Source organism: Bos taurus, chromosome 8 (assembly GCF_002263795.3).
Source record: "Bos taurus isolate L1 Dominette 01449 registration number 42190680 breed Hereford chromosome 8, ARS-UCD2.0, whole genome shotgun sequence".
NCBI lineage: Eukaryota > Metazoa > Chordata > Mammalia > Artiodactyla > Bovidae > Bos > Bos taurus.
The window spans coordinates 44116400-44128516 of record NC_037335.1 but is presented as its reverse complement, the minus strand read 5'-3'; the positions used below and the strand labels follow the sequence as shown (position 1 = coordinate 44128516).

General features: G+C 42.1%; 1 protein-coding gene across 5 annotated transcripts in view; it reads left to right on the top strand.

The window, feature by feature from the left end:
- The window catches only part of DOCK8 (dedicator of cytokinesis 8), a 241736-nt gene that overhangs the window by 142819 nt on the left and 86800 nt on the right, over positions 1–12117 (top strand). For all 5 annotated transcript variants that reach the window (XM_059888931.1, XM_059888930.1, XM_059888932.1 and 2 more), the window contains 4 exons: positions 3809–3926; positions 7639–7709; positions 8767–8905; positions 9517–9618. In XM_059888931.1, coding sequence (XP_059744914.1) covers positions 3809–3926; positions 7639–7709; positions 8767–8905; positions 9517–9618 — 430 coding nt within the window. The remainder of the gene's footprint in view (positions 1–3808; positions 3927–7638; positions 7710–8766; positions 8906–9516; positions 9619–12117) is intronic.

Genomic DNA, 12117 nt, shown 5'->3' with positions numbered 1-12117 from the left:
AAGGAGTCCAGTGAATGGGGCAAATCTAGAAGAGAAAGCAATGCAGAAAGCACTGTGGAAATCCAGGTGAGAAATGAGGATAATCTGGAGCGGAGGGTGTAGGTTGGGGTGTGTATCTCACTTTAGCTCTGTGGAAATAATACTCATCACCTCGCTATCACTAAGTTCTTCTTCATTAACATTCCCTGTGGCCCTAGGAAGTGGGTGCAATTACTAACCCCATTGGGGTTAGCTTAGGAAAGGCTTTGGAAAGGCTAAGCAGGTTGCCCAAGTCTGACTTCAGAGCCCTTAACCACTACCCACACGGCCACTCAGTAAACATTGGCTCTGCTGGTGGGTGTGGTGGCCGCGGAGATGACGGAGAGCAAGCAGAGAGGAGTGTATAAGCCACATGGACACCTGTGTTGCCAACCATGAACTGCCTTCTGCCTTCATTACTAATCTGTGACCCTTCCTGATGGCCTCTGAAGTTCAGCTCCATCTGCCTGCATCGAAGGTGGGGTCCCTCAGTGTGACTGAGCAAGATTTGCAAGGCATCCCTGAGACAGCCATTGTAGAGTCAGCGCCGAACTGGACTCTGTGCCCACTTGGAGGCTAATTCATGGAGTGAACTGTCACTTTACCTCTCAGGGCCTCAGTTTCTCATCTGCGTGTCCATCAGACGGAGGTTCACTAGCCTAGTCATTGAGACTTTCCAGGGTTGTGGTTATTAGTGTTGTCACTGTTGATACTGTTGTAGCAAGAAAGATCCATGGGGTAAATTCATGGATTTATGTAAATATTGGTCCATGTGTGCATTCGTGCACACACACAGTGCACACCCACAAGGGGGAGGTTATCATGAAGAGGATAGAACTGAACAACAGTGTCAGTCAAGTCTTTTTCTTTTGGTTTTTCAGTCCCTGACTACCTCTGACATCATAAATCAAACATTAAAAATTTTCTTCTGCCTAATTCTTGAGTATTGACTTTATACTTTTCCAATGGAAACCCTTTACATGTGAGTATGGACCCACTAGATGCACTGATTATATCTGTTAAAGAAAAGAAATTTGCCAGCATAGTTATATAGATTTGTAATGCAAAATTCACATGTATAGGTCAGTGGTTCTCAAGTGAGGGTGACTTTGCCACTCCTGGGGACATGTGGCAATGTCTGGAGACATTTTTACTCGTCACAGCTGAGTAGAGGGGAGATACTACTAACATCTAGTGGGTAGAGGCCAGGGATGCTGCTAAACATCCGACAATGTGCAGGAAACTCCCCATGACAAGGAACTATCCAGTCCAAAATGTCAGTAGTGGTGAGGCTGAGAAGCTCTGGTATGGATTAATATGCAAACCCTTGTAAAGTATCATGAGAACCTTTATTCACAGAGGGAAAAATCTGATCACCTGGTCCTCCTTCTTGATCACTGTTCTCTTGATAATCTAGTTCACACAAAGGTTGTTTTGTCATCTAAAGCCTTTGGGGCCAGAATATGTCCCTTTGGGGAGAATGTGCAATTAGGATTTAGAATCGTGGACCAAGAGTGAGGAAGACAGGAGACTTTCCCAGAGAACATGACACAGTCAAATCAGCCTTTGGTGTACTGTTTACGCTCAGCTGTTAATGAGATCCCGAGAATTAAGGCAAGCTTGCCTGAGAGGTGTCATGAATAGTCTGAAAAGGCCATTCTTATCATTTTATTTAATGGGAGCCTTATCTGACAAGAATAGAGCTTGGATAAGGTTAACAGAGTGACTCTGTATCCAGAGTGCCTGACTTCAGCTCTTGATTGCCGTTTCCTAACTATATCATTTTTTTTTTCATTTGTGTTGTGGGGGTGTTGCCATGAAAATAGTATCTATATATAGGATAATTTTGAAAATTAAAGAAACTACCCATCTTAGGATAAATATTCAGTTCAGTTCAGTTCAGTTGCTCAGTCACGTCCGACTCTTTGCGACCCCATGAACTGCAGCACACCAGGCCTCCCTGTCCACCACCAACTCCCGGGGTTCACTCAAACTCATGTCTGTCGAGTCGGTGATGCCATCCAGCCATCTCATCCTCTGTCGTCCTCTTCTCCTCCTGCCCCGAATCACTCACAGCATCAGAGTCTTTTCCAATGAGTCAGCTCTTCTCATGAGGTGGCCAAAGTATTGGAGTTTCAGCTTTAGCATCAGTCCTTCCAGTGAACACCCAGGACTGATCTCCTTTAGGATGGACTGGTTGAATCTCCTTGCAGTCCAAGGGACTCTCAAGAGTCTTCTCCAACACCACAGTTCAAAAACATCAATTCTTTGGCACTGAGCTTTCTTCACAATCCAACTCTCACATCCATACATGACCACTGGAAAAACCATAGCCTTGACTAGACGGACCTTTGTTGGCAAAGTAATATCTCTGCTTTTTAATATGCTATCTAGGTTGGTCATAACTTTCCTTCCAAGAAATAAGCGTCTTTTAATTTCATGGCTGCAATCACCATCTGCAGTGATTTTGGAGCCCAAAAAAATAAAGTCTGACACTGTTTCCACTGTTTCCCCATCTATTTCCCATGAAGTGATGGGACCAGATGCCATGTTCTTAGTTTTCTGAATGTTGAGCTTTCAACTTTTTCACTCTCCTCTTTCACTTTCATCAAGAGGCTTTTTAGTTCCTCTTCACTTTCTGCCATAAGGGTGGTGTCATCTGCATATCTGAGGTTATTGATATTTCTTCTGGCAATCTTGATTCCAGCTTGTGCTTCTTCTAGCCCAGCGTTTCTCATGATGTACTCTGCATATAACTTAAATAAGCAGGGTGACAATATACATGCTTGACATACTCCTTTTCCTATTTGAAACCAGTCTGTGGATAAATATTAATGATACTTATAAATATTAGTACTGCTGTTGTTGCTTAAAGTCAGGAATATGATTAATTGAATGTATACACATTCATTCTTTTGTTCAACAAGTAATTTTTTTAGCACCTACTATGTCCCAGGCACCAGTGTAGTGCTGGGAATACATCAGTGAATCAAAAACATCAGATAAAAATCTCTGCCCTCATGGAGCTTACTTTTTAGTGGATTATAGTAGTAGTAATGCAAATAGAAAGAAAAAATATACAAAGTTATAGTCAGCCTAGTATTTGTCCTATAGTTGTTGAATGGATGAGTATATTATTCATAGTGTTGTATTATTATGTTACATAGCTAATTGGGCTTAGATGAACTGTCATCTTATAAAAGAAAAGAAAGTTAAACCAGTGTAATATGTCATGACAATAAAAAAATTGAAACTGTGGGTACTTCCCTGGTCGTCCAGTGGTTAAGACTGCTCTTCCACTTGAACCAGGGGGCACAGGTTCAATCCCTGGTCTGGAAACTAAGATACTGCATGTAGCCTGGTGCAGCCCAATTAAGATTCTTTTTTAGAAAAGTGCTACGTGGGATTAGAAAGGAGAAATGAAATTAGGCCATTGCCTGTGGCCATGATTTCTTTTTAAAATGAGCGGAACCTTTTTGTTTTCTTATCTTTGTATCAGACATATAGTTACCTCTGGGCAGATTTCCACATTCCAGGACTTTCTCAGCTGCAGCAGACACCTCTGTCTGTGTAGCAAAACAGAGAACAGTGTTGGTTATTATCAGATCACTGCAGTTGAAGACAAAGAATCAACAATAATGCATTTATTCTCCAAAGGTAGTTCACTTCTGAGAGGAAAATCTCCTTCAGAACAGTCACCTTATGAGTGCAGACTTCAGCATCCCCTGAACAACTTGGTTAAAATAGACTCTAGGTCTTACTGATTGGCTCCTCATCTTTTCTTTTCCAGAAACCTTCTGTATGTCTACCCACAGAGGCTGAACTTTGCTAACAAACTAGCATCTGCCCGGAACATCACAATCAAAATCCAGTTTATGTGTGGAGAGGATGCCAGCAGTGCTATGCCAGTAAGGAGGGGAATAAACATTTGCCTCTAAGCAGGGTGGGCTGAACTTCCTTGTCAGTTCACACAGACAAAATCCAGGGCTGGTCAGGCTACAGTATGTGTTGATTCAGGCCAGTACCACTGAGGGTGTGCAGAGCACTTTGTGGCTGGTCCATTACTGGTTCCAGGATACTGGTCCCAGGATACTGATAGGGAATCCGGGTCAGCCTAAGTTGAAACTTACTCCACAGTGAGCTGTGAAATTCGGAAACGCGTATCATTTTAGAGGACTGAAAAATATCACGAATTTGTTCCAACCATCCTTACAGCATAGGAAGTAGAGAGCCCGGCCCAGGGAGTCGGCCGTGTTTGCTGTACTTCCAGTTGTATGCTGTGGTACACATCTCCTCAAGCCCCAGTCCACATTTGCCGCTAAATCGCTTCAGTCGTGTCCGACTCTGTGCGACCCCGTAGACTGCAGCCCACGAGGCTCCCCCGTCCCTGGGATTCTCCAGGCAAGAACACTGGAGTGGGCTGCCATTTCCTTCTCCGATGAATGAAAGTGAAAAATGAAAGGGAAGTCGCTGAGCCGTGTCCAACTCTTCGCGACCCCATGGACTGCAGCCCACCAGGCTCCTGCGTCCATGGGATTTTCCAGGCAACAGTACTGGAGTGGGGTGCCATTGCCTTCTCCGAGTCCACATCTAGAGATTTGAAAAAAAAAGTGATGCCTAGTAACAATAAAAATACACCATCTCAACACCTTCTAGGAATGGATCTTCATCCTGAGGTAAAAGATAAATCAAATAATAATATGTAATGCAGTGTCCCCTAAGGAGCCCCAAACCCCAGAATTTGTGTTTTTTTTAACCAGCTGCCTATAAATGAAATGGTGGTTAGCTATTACTGTTTTAAGTCATAGAATTCTATTGACATTTTTTCCAGTGCTCCCATTCTTCAAATATTCACTTTTCATAAAACTGTATTTTAATTAATTAATTTTTAATGGCCAGATTGTTTTAAATTGAAGTATAGTTGATTTACAGTGTTGTACCAATGTTTGCAATATATACAGTAAAGTGATTCAGTAAACCATATTTTAATGTCCCACCTACCTTCCCAGCACAACATATCTTCTTGCAGTTGTTGTGGGGAGGAAACCCTAGGAGGAAGATTCCCCTAGTTCTCACTGCTCTCACCCCTGGCAAGTCTATCAGGGCTGCCGGGTACAACTCTGCAGATCCTGATGGTAGCCAGGGTTCCCAGCCAGAGACAAGTAGGGGCCAGACTCCAGCCTGTTCACCACTCATCAAGCTCTTGGGCCTGGCATGGACATTATTGCATCTAGAAGGGAAGGCTCTTCAAAAAGTGAGTCCACTTGTGAAGTCATGGGCCTTTTGGGCTAATGTGTGTCCAAAGAGGAGTCTTTCTAAATAGCATAAATATGTGGCAAGTGAAGATCCTAATGACCAAAGCAACCAGGGAAAAGAGGCTGGAAAAGGGATCTCACTGAGGATGCAACCCTTTGACATTGCCCTGTAGTACAGACCTCTAGGTGGAGAGGCAAATGGAGAGAGCACTGGCTTTCTAGTCTCACAAGCCTGTGGCCCTCAGTCACTGATGTAGCCCCCTGAGGTCTCAATTTATTTTTGTAGCCAGTTCTTCTGCATCAGTTGGGTCACATGTAGAACTCAGCGCTCTTAATGGGATCAAGACCATTCCCATAGAAAAGAAATGCAAAAAAGCAAAATGGCTGCCTAGGGAGGCCTTACAAATAGCTGTGAAAAGAAGGGAAGTGAAAAGCAAAAGAGAAAAGGAAAGATATAAACATCTGAATGCAGAGTTCCAAAGAATAGCAAGAAGAGATAAGAAAGCCTTCCTCAGCCATCAATGCAAAGAAATAGAGGAAAACAACAGAATGGGAAAGACTAGGGATCTCTTCAAGAAAATCAGAGATACCAAAGGAACATTTCATGCAAAGATGAGCTCGATAAAGGACAGAAATGGTATGGACCTAACAGAAGCAGAAGATATTAAGAAGAGATGGCAAGAATACACAGAAGAACTGTACAAAAAAGATCTTCACGACCCACAGAATCACAATGGTGTGATCACTGACCTAGAGCCAGACATCTGGAATGTGAAGTCAAGTGGGCCTTAGAAAGCATCACTACGAACAAAGCCAGTGGAGGTGATGGAATTCCAGTTGAGCTATTTCAAATCCTGAAAGATGATGCTGTGAAAGTGCCGCACTCAATATGCCAGCAAATTTGGAAAACTCAGCAGTGGCCACAGGACTGGAAAAGGTCAGTTTTCATCCCAATCCCAAAGAAAGGCAATGCCAAAGAATGCTCAAACTACTGCACAATTGCACTCATCTCACACGCTAGTAAAGTAATGCTCAAAATTCTCCAAGCCAGGCTTCAGCAATATGTGAATCGTGAACTTCCTGATGTTCAAGCTGGTTTTAGAAAAGGCAGAGGAACCAGAGATCCAATTGCCAACATCCGCTGGATCATAGAAAAGGCAAGAGAGTTCCAGAAAAACATCTATTTCTGCTTTATTGACTATGCCAAAGCCTTTGACTGTGTGGATCAGAATAAACTGTAGAAAATTCTGAAAGAGATGGGAATACCAGACCACCTGACCTGCCTCTTGAGAAATCTGTATGCAGGTCAGGAAGCAACAGTTAGACCCAGACATGGAACAACAGACTGGTTCCAAATAGGAAAAGGAGTACATCAAGGCTGTATATTGTCACCCTGTTTATTTAACTTACATGCAGAGTACATCATGAGAAACGCTGGCCTGGAAGAAACACAAACTGGAATCAAGATTGCCGGGAGAAATATCAATAACCTCAGATATGCAGATGATACCACCCTTATGGCAGAAAGTGAAGAGAAACTCAAAAGCCTCTTGATGAAAGTGAAAGAGGAGAGTGAAAAAGTTGGCTTAAAGCTCAACATTCAGAAAACGAAGATCATGGCATCCGGTCCCACCACTTCATGGGAAATAGATGGGGAAACAGTGGAAACAGTGTCAGACTTTATTTTTCTGGGCTCCAAAACCACTGCAGATGGTGACTGCAGCCATGAAATTAAAAGATTCTTACTCCTTGGAAGGAAAGTTATGACCAACCTAGATAGCATATTCAAAAGCAGAGACATTACTTTGCCAACAAAGGTTCGTCTAGTCAAGGCTATGGTTTTTCCTGTGGTCACGTATGGATGTGAGAGTTGGACTGTGAAGAAAGCTGAGCACCGAAGAATTGATGCTTTTGAACTGTGGTGTTGGAGAAGGCTCTTGAGAGTCCCTTGGACTGCAGGGAGATCCAACCAGTCCGTTCTGAAGGAGATCGGCCCTGGGATTTCTTTGGAAGGACTGATGCTAAAGCTGAAACTCCAGTACTTTGGCCACCTCATGCGAAGGGTTTACTCATTGGAAAACACTCTGATGCTGGGAGGGACTGGGGGCAGGAGGAGAAGGGGACGACAGAGGATGAGATGGCTGGATGACATCACTGACTTGATGGACGTGAGTCTCGGTGAACTCTGGGAGTTGGTGATGGACAGGGAGGCCTGGCGTGCTGCGATTCATGGGGTTGTGAAGAGTCGGACACGACTGAGCGACTGATCTGATCTGATGAGACCAGAGCATCCCACTGGGATGATTGTTGATTTGATTTACTCAAATATCACAGTTAATTTGACACTTTCTGTACTGGCAAACAGGTCATCTTTGGAAAATCCAATGGCCCTGAATTTCTTCAGGAAGTATACACAGCTGTTACATACCATAACAAGTAAGTGTATTTCCCAGTTCTAAACATATGCCAAGCTTGTTTCATTATCTCCTTGATTTTCTGAATCTTCTAGGTGATTCCTCCTACCAGTTTTTAAAATTCAGGGACTAAGGGACAGAGATGGCCCATGCCAGTTCCCTGATTCTGTGTTGCAGATGGACAGTTTTTGCCAGTAACTGTGATTGGGAGAATGTGTCTTCAAGAACCTAATACTGTTTTGACTTTTCTGGAAACTTTCGCCCTAGTGTGATACTGAGAGGTTTTATGCTGTTACATAAAGAAAAAAGTGTCCTGCTTAGCTTTGAGACACTGGAGGGGCCAGAAGCAAAATCCAGTCCTTGCTGTGTCTCCTTGTTTTCTATACACCACTCCACACTATGCCACTGCCTGCTTTAAGATTTAAGTTGACCAAAGGAGAAATGGAACACTCATTTTTATGTGGGTAAATTGAGTCACAGAATAATGTCTTAACTGTTACTCACATTTTTGGGACCAGACGGACTTGGATTTGACCCCAGCCTGGTAACCTTGGCCCATTTAAGTACTTTTCTGAACCTATCCTCTTGGACTGAGATGAGGGTTAAATGAGTAATGGACATGAAGCTGTTAGTAAACTCCTGGACTTCATAATTCAGTAAAATCAGGTCCCCTTTCCTTCCTGCATCCTTCATTTGTTTTCCCCAAATTTTTGTCGAGTGCCAGCTGAGTGTCATACCCTGTTCTTGCGGTAGAAATAGAAAAGGAGGTTAGAGCAGGACTCTACACTTCATCCCTTGTCCAAATTAAGTTGTTGGATTTTTCTATTTTATGCAGGGATTTTTTTTTTTTCCTGACAAAGCTTTTAGTTTGTGAGCAGCCTTATGTAAGTGAAGTGTATCCAGTGACATAAGCTTGATCTCAAGGACTTTCAGCTAGGAGCAGGCTGATGTAAAATGAAGAGTGAAACACCAAGCAGGCAAATCCTGAGGGGCAGAGGGTCCATGATGTTACAATTTATAGTCAGAGCAGCCATCATTCTTGCTAAAAGTTATTCATGTATGATGTATTTTTGAAACAGGTCTCCTGACTTCTATGAAGAAGTGAAAATTAAGCTCCCTGCTAAGCTTACAGTAAATCACCACCTCCTGTTCACCTTCTATCATATCAGCTGTCAGCAGAAGCAAGGAAACTCAGTAGAAAGTCTCCTGGGATATTCAGTGAGTTGTTTTCAACTGGCAAATTCACACTGTGGTTGCTGGTGCGTCCAGGGTACCTGCAGAGATAAGCAACTATTCTCTTCACTTGTTTTTTTCCTGTTAGAAGTAGCAGAGCGGAGATGACTTGACTTAGCAAATGACAATTTCAGGAATGAAAGGTAGTAGGTGATCGATACTGAAAGAATACTCATTTATAAAAAAGCATTACAATGTGCATTATTTCCAAAGTGTGTGTGTGTGTGTGTGTGTGTGTGTGTGTGTGTGCGTGCTTCACATATAAAAATAACTTTTTCCTCCAAGGAGAAAGAGTTATTTCTTTAAAATATATAAAAGATAAACTGAACCTTAATGTTTAGACACACACAAACATTAGCCTTAAAGAAAAAAATGCTACTAGTTTGGCTCTGAAAGCAGTGAATCATTGATAATACCATCTCAGGAGCTCTCAAGGAATTTAAAATGCAAAGAACTTGACAGAAATTACTGCCCAAAAGAGCCCTGGTCAATATCTAATCATCATTTAGTTGCATTTGATTATTGTGAGCTAGACAAATTGCCAGAATTATCTGCTGTGATAAATACCATTTTATTCTTTACATCATCTGTTTCAGTGGCTGCCAATTCTCTTAAATGAACGTCTTCAAACTGGATCCTACTGTCTCCCAGTTGCCTTGGAAAAGCTGCCACCCAACTACTCTATGCATTCTGCAGAGGTAACCAGCAAGCTGGCCATCAGCTGTTTCCTGTCCAGCCATGGTCTTGGACCACCTTTCCAGACCCACTTCCCATTTCTTTATACATGACCAAGGATGCTCAGTGCATTTTGGGCAGCTGTCATCTGTCAGCACAGGAGGTCTTCAGAGAGCACATTGTTCTGATAGGATGGGAGAAATAACTGACTTTACAACCTCATTCATTTAAATTATTACCAATTCAGAATGTTTGATAAATTCAAGGCAGCATTGCACCTTATATTATCTATAGCAGAGGGATTTTCAGAATAGTGTATTTTAAAAGGGAAGCAAATACAGTCCACTTTGCTAACAGTCACTCTCAGCTCCCTTCCTTATAAAAGGTTCCCATGCTAGATTCTATCAGTTTCTCCTCCGGGTCAGTTGTTACAGTCCTCAGGTGGATATTGGGGCTCTTACTCCTCTAAAGATACCAGTGTCAACAGTCTTTCCCTCCTGTTTCCTGTGCTGCCTCTTTTGCCCACACACTCAGCTGCAGTCCATTCGTTCAAAGGAGCCCAGTGAATGCTCTGTTCTGCCTGCACCAGCACCAGCTCTCATGCTTCTCAGTCTGGTTGGTGTGGGTTTACATCAATAAGAATTATTTTGAAGCAAATACCAGACATCATTTCATTTCATGTATAAATATTTCAGTATTTTACCTTAAAAGATAAGGGATTTTTTTTTTGTAACTATCACAGTACCATTGTCATACCTTAAAAATTAACAGTATTTCATTAATATCCTCAAATATCCAGTCAGTGATCAAACTTCCAATTATCTCATTAATGTCATTTTTTTAAGAGTTTGTTTGTTTGTTTATGTATCAGGATCCAAATAAACTCCATACATTGCTATTGGTTGACATACATGTCTTTTAAGACTCTTAATCTATAGGTTCCTCTTCATCTCTTTTGTTTTCCTTGCATATTTCAAGTTGAAGAATTTCCAAGGAATTTGAATTTTGTTCCAAATTTAGAGTCAACTTTCTTCCCTACTCTGACTGCACAGCACCCATCCCCAGGCTATCCCATTTTATGTTTTCCTTTTTCCCCCCCGGAGAGAGAAGCTTCCTTTGCTCTGGGCCATAGGCATATTCCCTCTTTAGATCAAAACTGGTCTCCTGAATGTATTCACAGGCATTCCCTAATTGCTTTTTATGATTTGGACATACAGCCCCTTGTTGAAGTCCTCAAAACCATCTTTTCAACATCAAGCTGTACATTCTAACTTCCTAGAATGCCCAATTATCTTTTTAATGATGCCAAACAAACCTGGATTTGGAGACAGATAAATCTCTATTCAAAACTCAGATTCTGCCATGCCCTAGTGTGAACATGGGTGAATTGCTTACCCTCTCTGAGGTTCAAAGATGAAATCTAGCCCATATCTGCCTACAAAGTTGCTCTGAACATTAAATGAGATCATGGATATCAAGCAATGCTTAAGTAAATATTAGTTCTTTTCCCTACTTGCCCTAAGCTATCTATCAATATGCCCTCAGCATCTCCTAATATCCTTTAGACCCGTACTGTCCAGTATAGTTGCTACTAGCCGCATGAGGCTGTTCAAAATGTGATTTGTCCAAATTGAATGTGCTATAAATATAAAAATGCAAACTAGGTTTCAAAGACTTAATAGAAGAAAAAGAATGTATACTATCTCATCCATCATTCTGTATATTGATTACATGTTGAAACCATAATCTTTAGGCTGTACTGGGTTCAGTGACGCTAGTATTAAAATTATTATCACATTAAATATATTTTAAAATATGGCTACTAGAAAGTTTTAAGTGACATAGATGGCTCATATTATATTTTTAATGGTCAGTATTGCTTTTTGTTTTTGTCGTTTAGTCACCAAGTCATGTCTGACTCTTTTGCGACCCTGTGAACTGTAGCCCACCAGTCTGCTCTGTCCATGGGATTTCCCAGGCAAGAATACCAGAGTGGGTTGCCATTTCCTTTTACAGGGATTGAACCCATGTCCCCTGCCTTGGCAGACAGATTCTTTACCACTGAACCACCTGGGAAATCCCTGTATTGCTTTAGCTTACTGCAAACTCCAGTGTCCACAGGAGTCAGACTCTTTAATGAATGCCAGTTCCTGGTGGAATTTGTTCATGTTGGATACTGTCTTCCCATTCAAGGTCCCTCTGCTCTTCAGATCAGTGCCATGCTGGGATGCAAGACCAATGTCTTCATATCTTCCAGTTCTCGAAAGATGTTAGAAAAGCAGGCTTTCATGTGAATTTGTCTGATTTTCAAATGTTTGGCTACTAATTCAACAAAGTTTCCAACACTGGGCCAAACAGCACTTGTCTGCGGGCTGGATCAAGCTTTGGACCCCAGTTTGTGACTCTCTCTGAGATGTGTCCAGAGGTCCCCAACCCATGCATACGTCCTACCCTTGCAAGTACAGCATGCACCCTTTCATTAAAGTGCAAGAGACACAAAACCCGCACTCACATGGCTGGGT